This window comes from Pagrus pagrus, assembly GCF_965226575.1.
Source record: "Pagrus pagrus genome assembly, chromosome: 4".
Classification (NCBI taxonomy): Eukaryota; Metazoa; Chordata; class Actinopteri; order Spariformes; family Sparidae; genus Pagrus; species Pagrus pagrus.
The window spans coordinates 12,002,602-12,022,321 of NC_140188.1; the positions used below are offsets into that span (position 1 = coordinate 12,002,602).

General features: G+C 40.2%; 3 protein-coding genes across 3 annotated transcripts; 1 reads left to right on the forward strand and 2 right to left on the reverse strand.

Moving 5' to 3' along the window:
- Nucleotides 1-340: 340 nt before the first annotated feature.
- LOC311256472 (extracellular calcium-sensing receptor-like) lies at nucleotides 341-5,422 on the reverse strand (the record flags this gene model as incomplete). Its single annotated transcript, XM_084351554.1, has 9 exons — nucleotides 5,292-5,422; nucleotides 4,916-5,210; nucleotides 4,679-4,765; nucleotides 4,152-4,421; nucleotides 3,392-3,598; nucleotides 3,030-3,305; nucleotides 1,742-1,969; nucleotides 1,516-1,639; nucleotides 341-1,251 (listed from the first exon to the last, which is right to left on the reverse strand). Exons 2-9 carry the CDS (start codon nucleotides 5,180-5,182, stop codon nucleotides 341-343), a joined length of 2,370 nt encoding a protein of 789 aa, XP_084207680.1. The 5' UTR covers nucleotides 5,183-5,210; nucleotides 5,292-5,422.
- Nucleotides 5,423-6,911: 1,489 nt separating this feature from the next.
- On the reverse strand, nucleotides 6,912-10,846 carry LOC311255808 (extracellular calcium-sensing receptor-like; the record flags this gene model as incomplete). The annotated part of the gene is made up of 9 exons (XM_084350458.1): nucleotides 10,725-10,846; nucleotides 10,330-10,624; nucleotides 10,017-10,103; nucleotides 9,542-9,811; nucleotides 8,995-9,201; nucleotides 8,633-8,908; nucleotides 8,309-8,536; nucleotides 8,086-8,209; nucleotides 6,912-7,825 (listed from the first exon to the last, which is right to left on the reverse strand). Exons 1-9 carry the CDS (start codon nucleotides 10,832-10,834, stop codon nucleotides 6,912-6,914), a joined length of 2,511 nt encoding a protein of 836 aa, XP_084206584.1. The 5' UTR covers nucleotides 10,835-10,846.
- A 2,872-nt stretch (nucleotides 10,847-13,718) lies between these two features.
- LOC311256460 (extracellular calcium-sensing receptor-like) lies at nucleotides 13,719-19,062 on the forward strand (the record flags this gene model as incomplete). Its single annotated transcript, XM_084351542.1, has 7 exons — nucleotides 13,719-14,012; nucleotides 14,108-14,397; nucleotides 14,721-15,016; nucleotides 16,894-17,099; nucleotides 17,241-17,462; nucleotides 17,939-18,062; nucleotides 18,144-19,062. The coding sequence occupies 7 exons, from the start codon at nucleotides 13,719-13,721 to the stop codon at nucleotides 19,046-19,048; spliced, it is 2,337 nt and encodes a 778-aa protein (XP_084207668.1). The 3' UTR covers nucleotides 19,049-19,062.
- Between the last annotated feature and the right edge of the window lie 658 nt (nucleotides 19,063-19,720).

Here is a 19,720-nt window from a genome sequence, read left to right on the forward strand (position 1 = left end):
TTCCCTAAATGTGTCAGACCAAATTAAATTAGTATGTTTTCTAGAAAACATATAAGGTCATTCTGATGCTGCCCACTACTGTTTGTCTCACTTTGGGGACAGTAGCTTTGAAACAGTTCTGTCAGGGAACCTGTTGAGACAGCTACAAGACTCACATAAAGTCACATAAAGATTAAGTCCGGTGTTTACTTGCCATTTACAGCAAAGAGATTTCTGAATTTAGAAAGCATGTTACTTATATGTTATACATTGGCCAATTTAATGGCTGATCTCTACTGAATGATTGCAAAATACATATTGTTCAGGCTAAGTGATGATTTTATTGTTAGCATTACTTTCATCATTTAGTGGTGGATCGACCCATGATTGCTTTCTTTGTGTTCCTCTCTGGTCTCAGCAGGATTATGTAACATTTGGGTCCAAACAATGCCACCAGGAGGCCAAAACTGGAGGCCAGGATAGCGAATACTTCCACTGCATCTGCATATTTGCCTGGTGAGTTGACATAAGCAGGGACAAAGGCCACCCACACAGCACAGAAGATCAGCATGCTGAATGTGATGAGTTTGGCCTCATTAAAGTTGTCTGGGAGGTTCCTTGCCAGAAATGCTAACAAGAAGCTTAGGGTAGCCAGTAAGCCAATGTAACCCAGTAACACTGCAAAACCAACTGTGGATCCAACCACACACTCATAAACTATCTTGTCATTGTGGTATTGAGTGTTTTTATGAGGAGTTGGTGAGGCAGAGACAAGCCAAGCAGTGCAGATTGCTGCCTGGATAGAAGTAAGAACCATAACTGTCCCTCTCTGCTGCATTGCACCAAACCACTTTAGGCTAGCTCCCCCTCCTGGCTTAGAGGCCTTGAACACAGCCAGAACCACCATGGTTTTTACCAAAATACATGAGACACAAAGCACAAAGCTGATCCCAAATGCTGCATGTCTCAGTTGGCAAGTCCACAGTTTGGGATGGCCAATAAACAGCAGTGAACAAAGAAAACATAATTTAAGTGACACCAGGAGCAGGAAACTCAGTTCTGAATTGTTGGCACGTACAATGGGTGTACTGCGATGATAGGTGAAGATGCCCAGGACAACAGCACAGACAAATGTACCTAGCAATGAGGCAGTTGTCAAGCAGATTCCCAGAGGCTCATGGTAGGAGAGAAATTCTGTTTTCTTAGGAACACAGTGGTCACGCTGAGGGCTGGACCAGAAGTCCTCTGGACAGCTGGTACACTCCATGGAGTCTGAAAACACGGGAATTTCCTTTTAGCATATTTCCCCCTTTTTTCCCCGTGCCCTTTTGTTGCTATTACAGCAACAAGGACATCACCCCTCCCACCTTTAAACACTGTCATTGATGTGCAATTGGGCACCACTACCGGGGATAGAATCTGCAGTGCTGGGCATGTGGCTTCCCTCAACACCAACTGAGCACCCACAGTGGATTACAGTACTGAAAACTAATTGATGCTCCACAACAAATCATTACATTTTTAATTGATACCAACCAGTTGCATTGCTGACCTTTCCCTCAGAGCAAGGGATGCAGTCAAAACAGCACATAGGCTGTCCTCTTTTCCTGGCCATGCGGGTCCCTGGGGGGCAGCTCTCGCTGCAAACTGACCTGGGTGGCTAGAGGGAAAGCATAATGAAAAGAAATCACTGTTATCTACAACATTTGATGCGGCTACTGAACGCTATACTAAAGCAAATACAACAATAATAAGAAGTAACCTCTTGTAATTCAAAGTTCCAGAAGATTTTGTCTTCATCAATTGTGAGTTCATCACCTTTGGAAATAGACTTTTTAACCTCACCCACATTCTGAACTTTAGTTCTTCCATCAGGGAGTTGCAGCCAGTTCATGATATCATAGATTGGTAAGGCATCACCATTCTCATCAAAAGACACTTGATCACCAATTGGTGTGGTGAAGTTGACCTTTTCAAGGTAATACATAAGCTGCAAATGGGAGAGATACAACAGGCTCATATTGTGCAGTGTTCCTGGTCGGGAATCTGTTTGCATGTTTTTGACTAAATATATCCACTGATTACATTTCTTCTCAGATGGAGTCTCCACTTCAAGTCACCTGAGGACACCGCTGATATATGCATGGCAACAGTGTGATGTGCACACTGTCTTTTCATATGGCTCTATCTTTTGTTTGTGATGGGCTTCCTTTTAAGGGTCTTTACTTGCTGGTATGACTCAGGACTGATGGAAAGGTGGGGTGGAAGTGACCTCGTCTTAGATGTTTTTACAACTGCTTGCCCATGCTCTATGGTGACCCAGGGAGAAGGGCGTGCGGCGTGTCTGTTTTATGGTGTTGAACTCTCCAGGGTTAGGCCATGGTCCCACCCAGTTCCAGGAGTGTGTTAAGTGGGTTGGGTTGGGCTCCCTATTTCTGCTCTGAAGTAGTTACAGTTGTAATAAGTTGGAGAACTGTGGTGCCTAACTTCTAGCTGTTCAAGATCAGTGGGTAAGTTCTGAGGACATGTCACAGTAGAGTGTACATTCATTGGGCTCCACCCACTGTACCCACTGATAGAATGAAGGTTACGATCTGGTAACCCTCATTCTATAACACAGGCGGAGCCTTTTACATATGGATGCTGCCGCTCTTAGACTGCTTGCTGAAGGGGTTATCTGATGGCAGACTACAGAAACACTGCATCATGTACTGTGACACATTTAGTCTGTAGCAAAGTTGTTGTTGGCAGGCTACATACAAGGAAATTTCAGTGGACAAATACATGTGTGTGATTGGAGAGAAGCAATATCCATAGAGTCCAGTAGAGGGCTCCAGCTATACTTAAATAACTTGGGTTACCATATCGTAAGCTTCATTCTCAAAGAATTGACATTAAACTTAAAGAATGTTAATAGCAGGCATAATTCTAATTACTTAACATAATGGTTTTTTCCGTGATGAGCCACTCTAAAAAATGAAATCAGTAAGTACCTCTAGGTGTAGCAGCTATATTCAAAACATTAACAGGAGTGTTAATTGATCTCACACCTGCCATGGATCCAGTCTTTGCAAAGTAGCACAGCTGTGCCGTCTGAAAGGCCCTCTCCCAGGTACACAGTGAAGCATGTCATTGAGGGCATATGCCAGAGCATACACAGCCTTGTAAATATTATACTCTGGCCTGAGTTCTGATGCATCCAAATAGTCAGTCTCCACATTCTCTAGATCCTCCTGTCCAGTGCATAATGCTCCCCCAGATTCCACCCAACCTGCTGGAGGGGGTGCAAATCTACACTGAAAGGTGAATTCCCAAAACTGCCTCACCTGAAATGCATATAAAATCCCTTGATAACATATCATATCAATATAGTCTTCTGGCTATTTGTTTGAGCGAAGGGTTTAACTCTCACCATGCTGTTTTCATAGTCATTGCTGTGGTGCTGGTCAGGATTAATTCTTAACAGGAAGTCCCTGAGTCCTGGTATTTTTCCACAACGGATAGCGATGCCCAGTGTGCCAGCCAGATATGGCATGAAGGCAGTGGTATGAAGTCCCTCAACTAATGTCCAAGCTTCACTGGCGATCCACTGCAGGCCTGTTACGTTCTGCCTCACCACCTGTGTATGGCATTAAAAATATCGCCTGTGAAACAATGACAGTCTACTTTGTAGTATGTAATACATAACAAATGAATGTACATAACAATTTTCTGGTATAGTTATTTTCTTTAGTTAGAAAAGCACGGACATGATTACATTTTTCACAGCAAGGTGGTTCATTTAAATCACCATCTACATATTTTGATCTGTATTCAAACGCAAGTGAGTTATAGAAAAAGAGGTACAAAGAGCATAGGATTGGTAAATGTAGAACACAGGTATACAGATGAACATAGGTACGTGTATAAATGTTGCATAATTTAAATTTTGGGCAAGAATATATAGTTTAGCCACACCAAAGTTCTTTTCATGCAAAATTTGAAGAAAAAAAAAAACAATCACAGAATCAGGTGTGATTACGTGAATTTATGTTAAGAAAGAAAGAAAAAATCATGGAATCATGCTTTGGATTGAGGTCTCTTGAAATTTTATCTTTTTTTCTCAATGGGGAATTCCTTGTAAAATAAAACAAATAAATAAAGATATATCATTGCATTTTTCATCCCCCAACCTCCTTCATGAGTTGAGTCATCTGCATCTGATGTGCAAACACAATCACCACACGAGCTGTGGATTTTGTCATCACATCCACAATCCTCTTATATTCATTTGGATCATTGCCCCAGGGCAAAATCTCTGAGTAGGCCAGACATCCTCCACCTGACTGAGCCAGGTCGGATTGGAAGGATCGGGCAGCGTGGAGTCCATAGTCATCATCACTGACCAGCAAGCCGACCCAAGTCCAGCCAAAGTGTTTCAGAATCTGAATCATAGCACGCACCTAAGTGAATCCAGAGTGGAGGGATTAGAGTTCAGTCTAAAATATTCCTTGAGTGGAACTTAATACGTATGGCACTTGTCTAATAATGCGATCATAATTAATTAATACCATTGTGTTTGAATCCCTAAATATGTATTTTGTTTATAAATGATGCACAGAGTAATTATATTTTATACACACAAGATTGGCAGGACTAGTTTCAGGTTTACTGTACTTGAGACATATATGTAGTTATTAATTTGGTGATAGTGTTTCACCTGGAACGCATCACTTGGGATTGTTCTGAAGAAGGATGGATACCTTTGCCGATCACTCAGACAAGAACATGTGGCAAAATAACTCACCTATAATGAAACACATATAATGCACACAGGTTGCGCATCTCATGTGAGTTAGTAGAAACATTCAATATATTTCGCTCATTTTAAAAATAATTAATCAATTCAAATATAGCACTTGAAAAGCAAACAAGAACTTAAAGACACTAAACTTACAATGGGCAGTTTGAATAAACCCAGAACATTGGAGGTGGCGATAGAAAAAGTTGAGAATGGATCCCCCACAATCCCCATAACTGTAGGGGTCCCTAAACAGTTCTCCTGAAGGAGAAACTGCTCCTCTCGGCCACTTGCCAATGACAACGCAGCACTGAAACCAATACCAAGTGTAGCACAGTTGTCATATAGACTGTATCCCAGAGTCACATTAGGTAGCAGATTGGAGTTTTTGTTGATCTCATCAATGGTAAAGGCCATGGTCATGGCATGCCTGAACCCTGGAGGGTCAAAGCTAACACACAAAGTATCACTATTAACCACTTAAATGTAAGTGTATTTTGTGCATGTTGTCTGCTACATGTGTGAGACTTACCCTTGGCAGCTGGGCTGACGTGGCTCTGCAGTGAAGGTTAGCTCAGGGAAGACAGAGGTGTAGTGGACCTCAAACAGCCCACCTAGAATCACATCACCGGCCTTGTGTATCCCATTAAGATGAAACTGCCTCCGTAATTTACAAGATGGGGAAAGATCGGAAGACTCAGAGAAGAAAAAAGAGGAAGAACGCAAGATCAGATAGACACATAAGAACAAATATTTGACAAGAAAGGCCCCCATAACTGCCCTCCTCCTTTTGCTCCTGTATGTTATCTTCAGGTACTTTTATACTGCAGGGCTACGTCATCTCCTTTCGTCAATGTTTAATTGTTTACACCACCGTTCAAGGATTGGGCAGCAAGGAAGGATGGGCATAATATGCGGTACATTTCAAAGAATACTGTCCCAAATTATGCCACCTAACTAGGTATTAAGGCATATGTATGCCCTAAACCATATTACATATATTGTGAATGACTCTCATGTACATGGTCTTCTGCAATGAGAATCAATAGCCCATTTTGACTCGTTGTCTATAAAATACTAGAATCGGGTTAGTGTGTTAATGATTGTCAATATGGCAATTGTGCTTTTAAGATCACATTCATAGATGATGAAAAACTGAATTGAAAAATAAATAATTGCAAAACAATTACAACAGCACCTCCTTTGTACCCGTAAACCTTTTTAACAGCTTCAAAATCATTTTGATGGTACAGTGTCTTGTAATAGGGTAAATGGTGTCTCTGTCTCAGCCATGAGTTTTGTTTGTAATTAGCACCTACACTACATCTGACAAAGAATGACAGACCTGGGATTTGTATTTAAGACAGTGGTGTAGCGCTCAGAAACTGTGGGGTGCGCCAAATTGCACAAAAGGCCAATACATAATGTTGCTTTAAATTCTTACCTTCATAATAAATGTGGTTGGCATGAGGAAGTGTTAAAAATTGAAATGAGACAATTTGCTATTTGCTGTTATTTATTTATTTTTTTAAATGGCCACATAAAAAACAATATGCGGTGTACATTAATAGTACACTTCAAATTCAGTACCGATTCAGTAATCCAGACTACTGACCTGGTAAACCTACAGTAGGAGCTAAATGTTTTGGTTTTTTTTAAAAGCAAAAGCAAAAAGGAAATGGGGAATGGGGAAATTAGATAAAATAAATATTTGTAATTTTTTTCTCAAATATTGATTTTTGCGAACACATGAAGGGTCTTACTTAAATCTCACTACGTCTATAAAAGCCTGACCGCTGAGATCACATTAGTTTGAGCAACTGCAACTGTCATTTTTTTTAAATTTTCCATCTTTAAGATTAACTAACCCTAACCCTAACCCTTTAACATAGTTTTTGAGTATGTCAAATCCCCAGGAATGTATTCAGCCAAAATAGGCAATGATGAAAATGACAAAAAAACAACAGAAATCTGAGTTCTTAAATAATGTTTAAGTATATATTCTAGTTTAATTTTTACAATTACAAAGGTTGCTTATTGTGTGTCATTTCATGAGCATATCACTGTTGAAACAAATACAGGCAAAAATACAGAAAAAAATACACAATAAATACATACGTAATGAAACTAATTACATTTACCGGAGTTAGTTTTATGTTTTGGTAGTGCCCCGACCCATGATTGCTTTCTTTGTATTTCTCTCTGGTCTCAGCAGTATAATGAAACATTTGGGTCCAAACAGTGCCACCAAGAGACCAAAACTGGAGGCCAGGATGGCAAATACCTCCACCGCATCTGCATATTTGCCTGGTGAGTTGACATAAGCAGGGACAAAGGCCACCCACACAGCACAGAAGATCAGCATGCTGAAAGTGATGAGTTTGGCTTCATTAAAGTTGTCTGGAAGATTCCTAGCCAGAAATGCTAACAGGAAGCTAAGGATAGCCAGTAAGCCAATGTAACCCAGTAACACTGCAAAACCAATTGTAGACCCGGCTACACACTCATAAACTATCTTATCATTGTGGTATTGAGTGTTTTTATGAGGAGCTGGTGAGGAAGAGACAAGCCAAGCAGTGCAGACTGCTACTTGGATTGACGTAAGAGCCAAAACTGTCCCTCTCTGCTGCATTGCACCAAACCACTTCAGACTGGTTCCACCCCCAGGCTTGGAGGCCTTGAACACAGCTACAACAACAACGGTTTTCACCAGAATGCAAGAGACACACAGCACAAAGCTGATCCCAAATGCTGCATGTCTTAGCTGGCATGTCCACAGTCTGGGACGGCCGATAAACAGTAGTGAGCACAGGAAACATAACTTAAGTGACACCAAGAGCAGGAAACTCAGTTCTGAATTGTTGGCGCGTACCATAGGTGTGCTGCGATGATAGGTGAAGATGCCCAGGACGATAGCACAGACAAATGTGCCCAGCAATGAAGCAACTGTCAAGCAGATACCCAGAGGCTCATGATAGGAGAGAAACTCTATTTTCTTAGGAACACAGTGGTCACGCTGGGGGCTGGACCAGAAGTCCTCTGGACAACTGGTGCACTCCATGGAGTCTGAAAACAAGGGAAGAATTATATATATTTTTTTATTTCCCCATCCTTTCTCTTGCCTTTGAGTTTCTATTGAAACAACAAAAACATCATCCCTCCCACCTTTAAACACTTTCATTGCTGTACAATTGGGCACCACACAGTTTCTGCAGTAGTAGGCATGTGCTTTCCCTAAACACCAAGTGGGCACCCACAGTGGGTTACATTCCTGAATACAAATTATTACTCCACAACAAATCATCACATTTTTAATTGATACCAACCAGTTTCATTGCTGATCTTTCCTTCAGAGCAAGGGATGCAGTCAAAACAGCACATAGGCTGTCCCCTTTTCCTGGCTGTGCGGGTACCTGGGGGACAGCTCTCACTGCAAATGGACTGGGGTGGCTGCAAGGATTGTCAGGGTTATATCATGGTTACTCTACACTGTGTTTTTGTTATTGTGTCAACTGTACTAAAGTAAAGGCGACAATAAACAGAAGTAACCTGTTTGGAGTTAAAGTTCCAGAAGATTTTGTCTTCATCAATTGTGAGTTCTTCACCTTTGAAGGCCGACCTCTTGACCTCACCCACATTCTGAACTTTAGTTCTTCCATCAGGGAGCCACAGCCAGTTCATGATATCATAGATCGGTAAGGCATCACCATTCTCATCAAAAGACACTTGATCACCAAATGATGCGGTAAAGTTGACTTTTTCCAAGTAATGCATGAGCTACAAAGGGTTATAATACATATGAATACTATATCTCAAGAGGCAGTAGCTGTTTTCAAAAAAACTAAATAGGTTGAGTGTACACTGATATCACACCTGCCATGGCTCCAATCCCTGCAAAACAGCACAGCTGTTTCCACTGAAAGGCCCTCTCCCTGGCTCACACTGCAACATGTCACCAAGGGCATAGGCCAGAGCATACACAGCTTTGTAAATGTTATACTCAGGCCTGAGATTGGAAACATCCAAAAACTCAGTCTCCACATTCTCCAGGTCTTCATCACCAGTGCATAGTGCTGCACCAGCCTCAACCCAACCTGCTGGAGGTGGTGCAAATCTACACTGAAAGGTGTTTTCCCAGAACTGCCTCACCTGAAAAGTATTTAAAACAGTCTTAATAGAAATAACAATATATATTTTTTGTAATTACAGATCTTGTTGTAAGGTCACAATCTTACCATGCTATTTCCATTGTTATTGCTGTCATGCAGGTCAGGACGTATTCCCAACAGAAAATCCCTGAGCCCTGGTATTTCTCCCCGGCGAATGGCAATACCCAGCGTGCCACCAAGGTACGGCATGAGGCGAGGGGTCTGGAGCACAGCTGCTGCTGTCCAAGCTTCACTGGCCATCCACTGCAGGCCTGTCACATTCTGCTTCACCACCTGTTAATTGCATCTCATGAATGGTTTTTGTCTGCGTTATGTGGACTACTGTGTAGGACTGATTTAAAGGACAGTTGGTTTTAACATTTAGAAATATAGGATTTCTAGAAAACATAAAGAATTGTTGAGGTTAGAGTGCAGTTCTTCAGACCATGATCATGAATGTAAATGAACAATTGATGTTTAGGAAGAATTCATCAGTGTGGTCCACCAGCTCTTAGGTTGACTCAAGAAGCATTATATTTATTCATGCACAGTGAAGTTTTAAATAATCGTTTTTCTCAGTGTTCTGATTTTATAAATCTGTCATCATAATCAAATGTGGTGTGTATATAGATACCTCTTCCATGAGTTGAATCATGTGGATCTGATGTGCAAACACGATGACCACACGAGCTGTGGATTTCTTCATCACTTCGACGATCCTCTTTAGTTCAGCTGGGTTGTCACCCCAGGGCAAAATCTCTGAGTAGGCCAGACAACCTCCACGAGACTGAGTCAAGTCTGATTGAAAGGATCGGGCAACGTGGAGTCCATAATCATCATCACTCACCAGCAGACCGGCCCAGGTCCAGCCAAAGCGTTTTAGAATCTGAATCATGGCACGAACCTTGAATACAGAGTGAAGTGTAAAGGTTGTAGTCAGTGGAAACTTACTTATCCATGTCTCACACTTGATCCCATTACACTCTTTCTTCTAAATCCATCTTGCTTACATGTACTTTTCTGCACAAGACAAAAGATTTCTTTGATTGAGGGTTATTATTTTTTGATGCTCACTACACTTCCTTTGAAAAGTATTTTGTGTTTGTTACCTGGAAAGCATCACTTGGGATTGTTCTAAAGAAAGATGGAAACCTCTGGCGATCACTCAGGCAGGAACATGTGGCAAAATAACTCACCTATAAAGAAATATACATTGTACACCCATATTGTGCATTTCATGCAAGTCAGTAGAAATCATTTAAAAAGTCTAAAATAAAGAACATATCTGCCTACTCAATAAATGCTTGTTGGAGAAGCTGGACTTGAGATTTAAAGAATATGCCATATATCCTCTTATTTAAAACAGTTCATTCAAATACAGCACATCTATAGCACAGGTCAGATTGAAGGAAGGAAACTTACAATGGGCAATTTGAATAAACCTATCACATCAGAGGTTGCAATAGAAAATGTCGAGAAGGAATCACCCACAATCCCTAGGACTGGAGGGGTCCCCAAACAGTTCTCCTGAAGCAAAAACTGCTCCTCTTGACCACTTGCCAGTGACAATGCAGCACTAAATCCAATTACAAGTGTAGCACAGTTGTCATAAAGACTGTATCCCAGAGTCACATTAGGTAGCAGATCGGAGTTCTTGTTGATCTCATCAATAGCAAAGGCCATCGTCATGGCATGCCTGAATCCTGGAGGGTCAAAGCTAACACACAATGTATCACCATTAATCGCTAAAAAGCAGCATATTCTAACTGATAATCTCCACAGATCCGTGCTTTCTGCTGCATGAGTGTGAGACTTACCCTTGGCAGCTGAGCTGGTTTGGCTCTGATGTGAATGTCAATTCAGGGAAGACAGAGGTGTAGTGGACTTCAAACAGCCCACCCAGAATCACATCACCAGGCTTGTGCATCCCATTCAGATAAAACTTTTTTCTTACTTTACAAGATGAGAAAAGAGGGGAAGGCTCTGACATGAAAAGGAAGGAAGGGAAAAAAATCAAGATCAGATAGACATACAAGAACAGAAATGAGTCTAGAAATGCTCCCATTACTGTCCTCCTCCCTCTACCAGATTCTTACCTTCATGCATGGTTACTTAATTTTATATGCAGGGCAATGTCATCTCCTGTGGTGGTTTTCGTCATCGTCTCACACCACCCATAAGGGCATAAGTTGTCGTGCGGGGGGTGGGTATACATGTCTAAAAGTAGTTGTAAAGACAGAATACTATTACATAATTTATGTGCTGTACTGTTTTTCATTTTTTATCTGAATAACATTTTTTGTACAAAAAAATAGGGTCCTTTAGTCACACAGATGCAAATCCGGGGCATCCCCCTTGTCTCGATACCAACTTCCAACGAACAGGAAGCCAAACAATTGGTTGGCTACTCGGGGGGGTGTTCTCTGATGATTCTGTAATGGTGTCTTATTAACAAACACAGGCCACCACACTTTGTATCGGACACATTTCCGGTCCATTTTGCAGGTCTTTTCCCAGTGTTGATACCACAGGCAGTCAAGCAATAAATACTCCTATTGTTCACTGACCCCTACATGGTTTGTGGCAGCCTCATGTCATCAGTGTGCTTAGCAACCTTCACAAGGTTAAAGCTCCCGCTCCTGACAAAGCATGTGACAATATAAACGTGCTCCTCTATGACGAGTGGTCAAGCCTTAACATGGCTCCCTGTGCACATAGAACTAGAGTTACATGTACATGTGTAGCCTATATTTTCTATTCTTCTTTTTCATGATATATACCAGTAACTCTGATTTTTTTTATTTTTTTTATGCATTTGCTGTTATGATTCATGTTACCATATGGTATGATGCTATTAGGATCCTGTTCTGGGTTATAGTGGCATCCATTTAAACTCCAGAGCTGTAATTTCTGTCATACAGTCTCTGAGTTTGACATGTCCACTAGGTGGTAGCAGCAACGTTTACACTATACCTGTTGGCACCTTGCATTTGGGAATTAGGCAGATAGCATACAGTATGCAAGACAAGAAATGTAACCTAACTAGATATTTTATTGCTCAGTGAATGCTTTACTAAAACTACATGCAAATTTAATTTTGACTGGATGTCAGTCAAACATGCATGCATTCTTCTAAATTGTATAAATGTTGTGACTTACTTTAACACAAATCGGACTGAGCAACACTACCTTATCAAATTCAAATGCACTCAATCAGGCTAAATATAATATAAATATAATACACTGTATACATACTACAACAACAACAACAACTACTACTACTACTACTACTACTACTACTACTAATAATAATAATAATAAAAATAATAATAAACAGTTTTCTTTATAAAAAAATTCACATATACATACACACATATATAATCAGAATGTAGAGAAGCTGAACTTTAAAGGTGCACTATGTAGTTTTGCAAAAAGAAATTCAAACTCAGAATTTTTATATTTACAATATGAATGAGGTTATAATAAAAACTCAGAAATATTTATCTTCTCCATAACTGAATAAACAAGCCTAAGGTCCCCAGAACACTGTTTGAAGCTAGAAAAGTGGCAGGGTCCGCCAAATATAAACAAAGTAAAACAGCATGAAATTGTGTTGTCTTTTAAGGTCGGTTTGTTTATTGAGTTTATTGGGTCATGAAAACGAAGAGATTTTATTTATTTTGTTTGTTTAGGCATTTTTAAAAAATCAGTCAACGAAGATCTTTCTGTTCTGATTAACTTTACCTTTAAAAATGAACTCACCAGACACTTTTAATAAAGCATTATTATGGATTTTTACTGGATATTATTTTCAAAGATATCATAGCGGATCAATATGTCTTGTGATTTATTTAAAACAACCCATTAAAGCTTTAATATTTTTACAAAGTAAAGACCATATAAGGGTAGGACAAAATTAGGAAGATTTACAATGGTGACTTGGAAGAGAAAGAGACAGGATCATGGATAGAAGTGGTTTGGAGGGCATCCTCTCTCTGGTGTACAGTAAGCTGACGTACAGGAGAAGGAGGGAAGCTTTGTCTGAAAATCTATATAAGCCAGTGAAAACACAAATACAGTATGCCCACAAACATACACTTGAGGGATGAAGAGCTCGGCTTTACTTATTGGCCTGATCCTGCCTCTGAGTTTGTGTGAGCTGAACTCAGCTCTGAAACAAAGCACTGGGCTTACAGAGGAAAGGACTGGTGCTGGGGTCAGCACTGAGGCCTCATCTGTGAAATGTAAACTACAGGGTACCACTCGTCTACCTGCATTCTCATTGGATGGTGACTACATTATCGGGGGTGTTTTCTCAATACACTACTACATGCACACAGTGAAGCACAACTACACCACCATGCCTGAGCCACCAAGGTGCACAGGGAGGTTAGTAAGAGGGAGAGCCTGTGGATAATGGGATGTATGTTGAAAGTGTTTTGTTTTGTGTATGTTTATAATCATGCTGAAAAACAAAATAATTTGGGCATTAAAAATTAAGGTATTATTTACAAGAGAGTGACTATATGAAAAAAAAAATATATATAGCTTGAACTGAAAATATGGGTGTGTTTAAAAAACCGGGATTATTAACAAAAAAAACCTTTTGAATAAGTTTACGATTCATTCGTGCATTAATATTCCTGTAAATATTGGACTGATATATAATCCTGTGTTTTGAATTCTGGCAGACAGTAACTTATGACTGTGACGTATATTTGCTTTTCTCGTTTATTGTGTTTTTTCTGCTGAAATTGTGAATTGTCCTCATCATGTCAATTTGAACAGTGACATGATTGTCTGTGTGCAGCATGGACTCTCGTGAACTGCGCTTCTCACGCGCAATGGTCTTCGCCATCGATGAGATTAACAACAGCACAGAGCTGCTGCCAGGCATCAAACTCGGTTATCAGATCCACGACTCGTGCGCCTCAGTGCCCGTGGCGGTGCAAGTGGCATCCCAGTTTTCAAATGGCCTGGACCCTGTACTTTACACCGACGACAACTGCTCGCAAGCTGGTATGGTGATGGCTATTGTCGGTGAGTCTGGATCAACGCCATCCATCAGCATGTCGCGCATCCTCGGGTCCTTTAACATTCCTCAGGTAAATATTTAGAATTCCTGCAAACTATGTGTTTAATGTCCAGCGCTGATTTTTCGTCGGTCCTGTTAAATAATTACAATGCTGAATTCTTTTAGGTGAGCCACTTTGCCACTTGTGCGTGCCTGTCTGACAAGCAGCAGTACCCGAATTTCTTCAGAACAATCCCCAGTGACCAGTTCCAGGCTGACGCGCTGGCCAAGCTTATAAAACACTTTGGCTGGACTTGGATAGGTGCTGTCCGGTCGGATTCGGACTATGGCAATAATGGCATGGCGTCTTTCCTGCAGGCAGCACAGAAGGAGGGGATCTGTGTTGAATACTCTGAATCTTTCTATCGGACCCACCCACGTAGCAGGATCCAGAGAGTAGCTGACGTTATCCGCAGGTATCTAAATTACTGATTGTGCCTTTGTATTTTTTCCCCTGTACTTCTGCAAAACCACATGCAATGTTTGGTGTATATATATATATATATATATATATATATATATATATATGGAATTATATGGATACTATTATTATTATTATTATCATCATATCTGTTTCATGATGATTATTTCTCTTATATTTGTCAGATACTTTTGTTATGTTAAGAAAGAAGTAGAAAACACCATAAAACGCAGGTATCTGTTTGTTTGTTTGTTTGTTTGTTTTAACTATCCTGATACTTATATTTGTATAATATGATTCATTTAAATGTCTCTTCAGGTCAACAGCTGTGGTTATTGTGGCATTTGTGGCCTCTGGAGACATGAGGATCTTGCTGCAGGAGCTGTCGCACAAACCTCCTCCACCTCGCCAGTGGATAGGCAGTGAGTCCTGGGTAACTGACCCAGATATGCTGAGGTTCAACTTCTGTGCTGGAGCCATTGGATTCGGCATTGAGCAATCTGTCATCCCAGGTCTGAGAGAGTTCTTACTGGATATGTCTCCTATGGAAGTGGCTGCCTCTCCATTGCTTACTGAGTTCTGGGAGGATGCGTTCAACTGCAGGCTGGAAAAAAGTGAGAAATTTGTTTTGATTTTTTATTTTTTTTTTATGGAGATGACACTCACAGTCGGGTGCTTGTGTTGTTTTGTTTATTGTCTGTCCGAGAGGAACTTCCCCTGCAAAAAAGTTATCAGCTGCTTTAAGGTCAGATCAAACCCCAGATTTCTATTGAGAGGAAAATCTATTATTGATACAACAAAGACATGAGGCGGACATAATTGAAAAGATTGTCAAGTGAGAATATTCACAGAATTTACACCAGGGGTCAAACTCAAATGAGCTGTGAGCCACTGCTGGTATTGTTATCTAATAGGAGGGCCACTTCAGCATTTCAGCACTATAAAGTGTTATTTCTATGATGAACAGAATAATACTAAAATGCAAATGCCATTTTGTATAATTTTTAAAAACATTTTTACAGTAAGTTTAGTGCAAGGTTTACTTAAAAAAAGTTATTCATATGGACAAACGTTTTGCACTAATAAATGCAATCCCTGAATACATTTGTACTTATTATATTTTCTTCATACATAACCAAAACCATACACTGACAATTTCTTCTATTAAGGCCCAGAAGTGGTAGTGCTGTAAACTCGTGGACCTGATGTAATTGATGCATTTGAGGACAACAGACATGAAATGTTCAAATTTCAAGCATTTGTTGCACAGTGTCTGTTGATGTATATGCATATTCGTTCTCAATTTTTCTTCCGACCAGCGCTACCAGTCGATTATTTTGCCTGTCATGGATGGGGCTCCATCAGTGGTAATGCCTACCAGTCTGTTCAACAGCAAACCAACTCACTCAATTGCGCCGCACAGCTGCTGAAATATAACTTTAGCTGTGGTACGGCCATGCATTGGACACAAACTCAGCAACTAATCTGTCATCTCAAATTTGTCATTTATACCCGTAAAGAAAATGTCTACCTGTGCTTTGTCGGGCCGGTCTGTGCTTTCATCAAGTGCCACAGAGTATGCAGTGAAACCTCAGGCTTTGTAACATAACAGTTCATAAATGTCACTATGTAACTCGTTAATCTGCTCTGCCACTGTGTTTGCCGATAGAGAGATATTGTTAAACAAGCTCTTCTTTTGTGGACATAGGATATCAGCAACTTGCAACATGTAATCCTTCAGAAACGGCCATTCGGTGAATGGCTTTCCTGCTCTGGCGATTAATTCACTCACCACAAAACTTACTTGAACTGCATCATAAAGACAGGATTTCCACTGAACTCCACAAAAAAATTAGGAATATCTTGAAACTGTCTTCGTTCATCATCCACTTTTCTTTTTGGTTTGGAAAGAGACATCTTTGGTTTTCACAGCCAAACAACTGTACTCTGATTAAGCTCTCTACTCATCTAAAACTGCACGGACACATGCAAGCACCTTTACATATTTTGCATTATATGAAATTCATTGTATAAAATACAATTGGGTTTTTTATTTCAATTGCATATGAAGGGGTCGTTTAAATTGGTGTGAAACAACTAAAGAAACAATTAAATTTAAAAAAGGCCAGATTACATTACATTTTTGACATCAGGATGCAGGCCAGATGGAGGGGGAGGGCAGGCCAGGTTGGCCCGGGGGCTGGGAGTTTTGACCCACTTCATCCCCCTTTGAAGATTTTGTATGAAACTAGCTTAAGTGGTTTCACAAAGCCAACACTTTAATGAACATTACTGATCATCTGATCTGTGTTAATGTGAGTTAGTATACATGAAGGTTAAAAAACAAAACAAAAACAAGGACAAGCACAAACTGAAATAGCAGCTATTTAAAAGAAAATAAAGGCATGTCTGCGAAACAGTGCTTTGAATCAGAATGGAAAGCCTTTGTCAAAGTCAAAAAATACCTTCCTCTGTTTCTGTATGCTTTTAGATGCAGCCATAGATGAGAGAGTGTGTGATGGAACTGAAGACATACAAACGCTCCAGCGCCCGTACACTGACACATCTCAGCTCAGAGTCACTAACATGGCGTACAAGGCTGTTTATGCAATAGCTCATGCCATTCATAATGCAGTGTGTCAGGACACACATTCTACAGCTCAGTGTGACAAATTCACCCGGATAGAGTCCAAACAGGTCAGTCGTAATGAGTAAGTTAACACTCCAATGTGTTTGTTTCCACCGTTATTTCACTTTTATTATAAATAAAATTAATTTGTTAACTACACTTTGCATGTTTTCCTTTCTTTCCCTCATTGTCTTACTTGATCCTCACAGGTTCTTACTCAACTGAAGAAACTGAATTTTTCCAAAAATGGTTATGATGTGTCATTTGATGCCAACGGGGATCCTGTTGCCAGATACGAACTGGTTAACTGGCAAAAAAGTGAGAGTGGCAGCATTGAGATGGTGACAGTAGGGCACTATGATGCATCACTGCCAGTGGGACAGGAGTTCCGCATCAACAGGAACCTCACCTGGGTGGATGGTACCACACAAGTAAGGAACCCAAAGGGAGTTATTTAACAAATTAATATTTCAAATTTAATGATCTCAAAACAGAGAACAAAAATTCTTCATACTGTGCTAAAATATTTTCAAAAATACAAATAATATGACACTTGAGTCATCTGAGATAGACAAACCAAGTCGGTATCTTCAAAAGCTTTAATATTTTCAGGAAGAGAAAGTGTTTCCTTGCTGAGCTGTGGCAGAGGCAATAGTAACAAAAATAAGGAATTTGAATGACATAACTAAGTGTGGAAGATAACCACTAGATGTGTCTAACTCTGACTGTTGGAGCCTCATTTTAACTTCACCTGACCTTTAAAAGATCTAAAATGAGTGCTGTGGATTTGCTGCCCTGAAGTTACCTGAAATGGCTGTAGGAAGGGATTTCTTCACAGCCAGTATTAGCAAGACTAATCCTTACAAAAAAAAGACAAACTTTTAAATGTTTATTTCTCATGTGCCAGGTGCCTGTGTCAGTGTGCAGTGACAGCTGTCCTCTAGGAACTCGTAAAGTGCTGCAGAAAGGAAAACCCATCTGCTGTTATGATTGTATTCCGTGTCCTGAAGGAAAGATTAGCAATAATACAGGTGATATTATTGTTTGTTTGTGATTCATGTAGAATATTGAGTATACCACCACTAAAAGACATTTTTTATGTATTGTTTCAGATTCCACTGATTGTTTCCCGTGCCCCAAGGAGTTCTGGCCTAATGCAGAGAGAGACACTTGTTTCCCCAAGCCTGTAGAGTTTCTTTCCTTTGACGAGGTCCTAGGAATCATCCTGGCTGCATTCTCAGTTGGTGGTGCCTGTCTTGCCTTCATAACAGCAGCTGTGTTCTTTCGTCACAGGACATCCCCAATTGTCAGGGCCAACAACTCTGAGCTGAGCTTCCTGCTGCTCTTCTCCCTGACTCTATGTTTCTTATGTTCATTGACTTTCATTGGAGCACCCTCTGATTGGTCCTGCATGCTGCGCCACACAGCGTTTGGGATCACCTTCGTCCTCTGCATCTCTTGTGTTCTTGGAAAAACAATAGTAGTGCTAATGGCCTTCAAAGCTACACTCCCAGGTAGTAATGTTATGAAATGGTTTGGTCCTCCACAGCAAAGGATGACTGTGGTGTCTTTCACGTTTATTCAAGTTTTAATATGTGCTATTTGGCTCGGTCTTAGTCCCCCCTTTCCTATGAAAAACCTTACTATATATAAGGAGAGAATCATCCTGGAGTGTGCATTAGGATCAGCTATTGGGTTCTGGGTTGTACTTGGGTACATAGGCCTACTGGCTGGATTTTGCTTAGTGTTAGCTGCCCTAGCACGGAAACTACCTGATAATTTTAATGAAGCCAAGCTGATCACCTTCAGCATGCTGATATTCTGTGCAGTCTGGATCACCTTTATCCCAGCGTATGTCAGCTCTCCTGGGAAATTTACTGTGGCTGTGGAGATATTTGCTATTCTGGCCTCCAGTTTTGGACTGATACTGTGTATATTTGCTCCAAAGTGTTTCATTATATTGTTTAAGCCAGAGAAGAACACCAAGAAACATTTAATGAATAAAAATCAATCCTAAGACATCTGAGATTTTAAAATTGTTAAGATGGCAAAATTAAACTGACTGAATTGTAATGTTAAATACTCTTGTTGCTACAGTTCCCCCCCAATGGCAGTGACTCCCACAGCAGGACAAGGGCTTCTGTCACACTGCCAGAACTACTCAGGATGGGCCAAAGAACTTGACAAAAAGCTCAAGGTGTTGACCCACAATCTAAATTCCCCAGATCAAAAAGAGTACAACAATGCATTTGTTTCATTCGACAGGTTTTAACCTAGGCAGTTCAGGAAGAGGGAAATTACAGGACTCAAACTGATCAAACTAGTTCTAAGATTAAAAGTTGCATTGTTTTTCCCCCCTTTTTTTCCTCTTCTGTTTAAATCATGAAACTTAGAACAATGCAGAATAATTATAAAGTGTTTTAATTTTTTCAAATTGTTTTAACAAATTTCACTTCCAAGATTTACAGGTCAGGCATAGGAAAGGTAAATGTCAGGCCACCTGGCACTTCACATGCAACACAATCTTCAATTAAATTAATACAATATTTACATTTAAAGGCTATTTATTTTCTATATGTCAGTGTTGTGTTTTGAATATATTTTTATTAGCTTTTTTCATGACAAATGTCATTGAAATGTGATTAAATCACATAAAGACTCCTTTGAATCTGAGAGTTTGTTCAAGTTT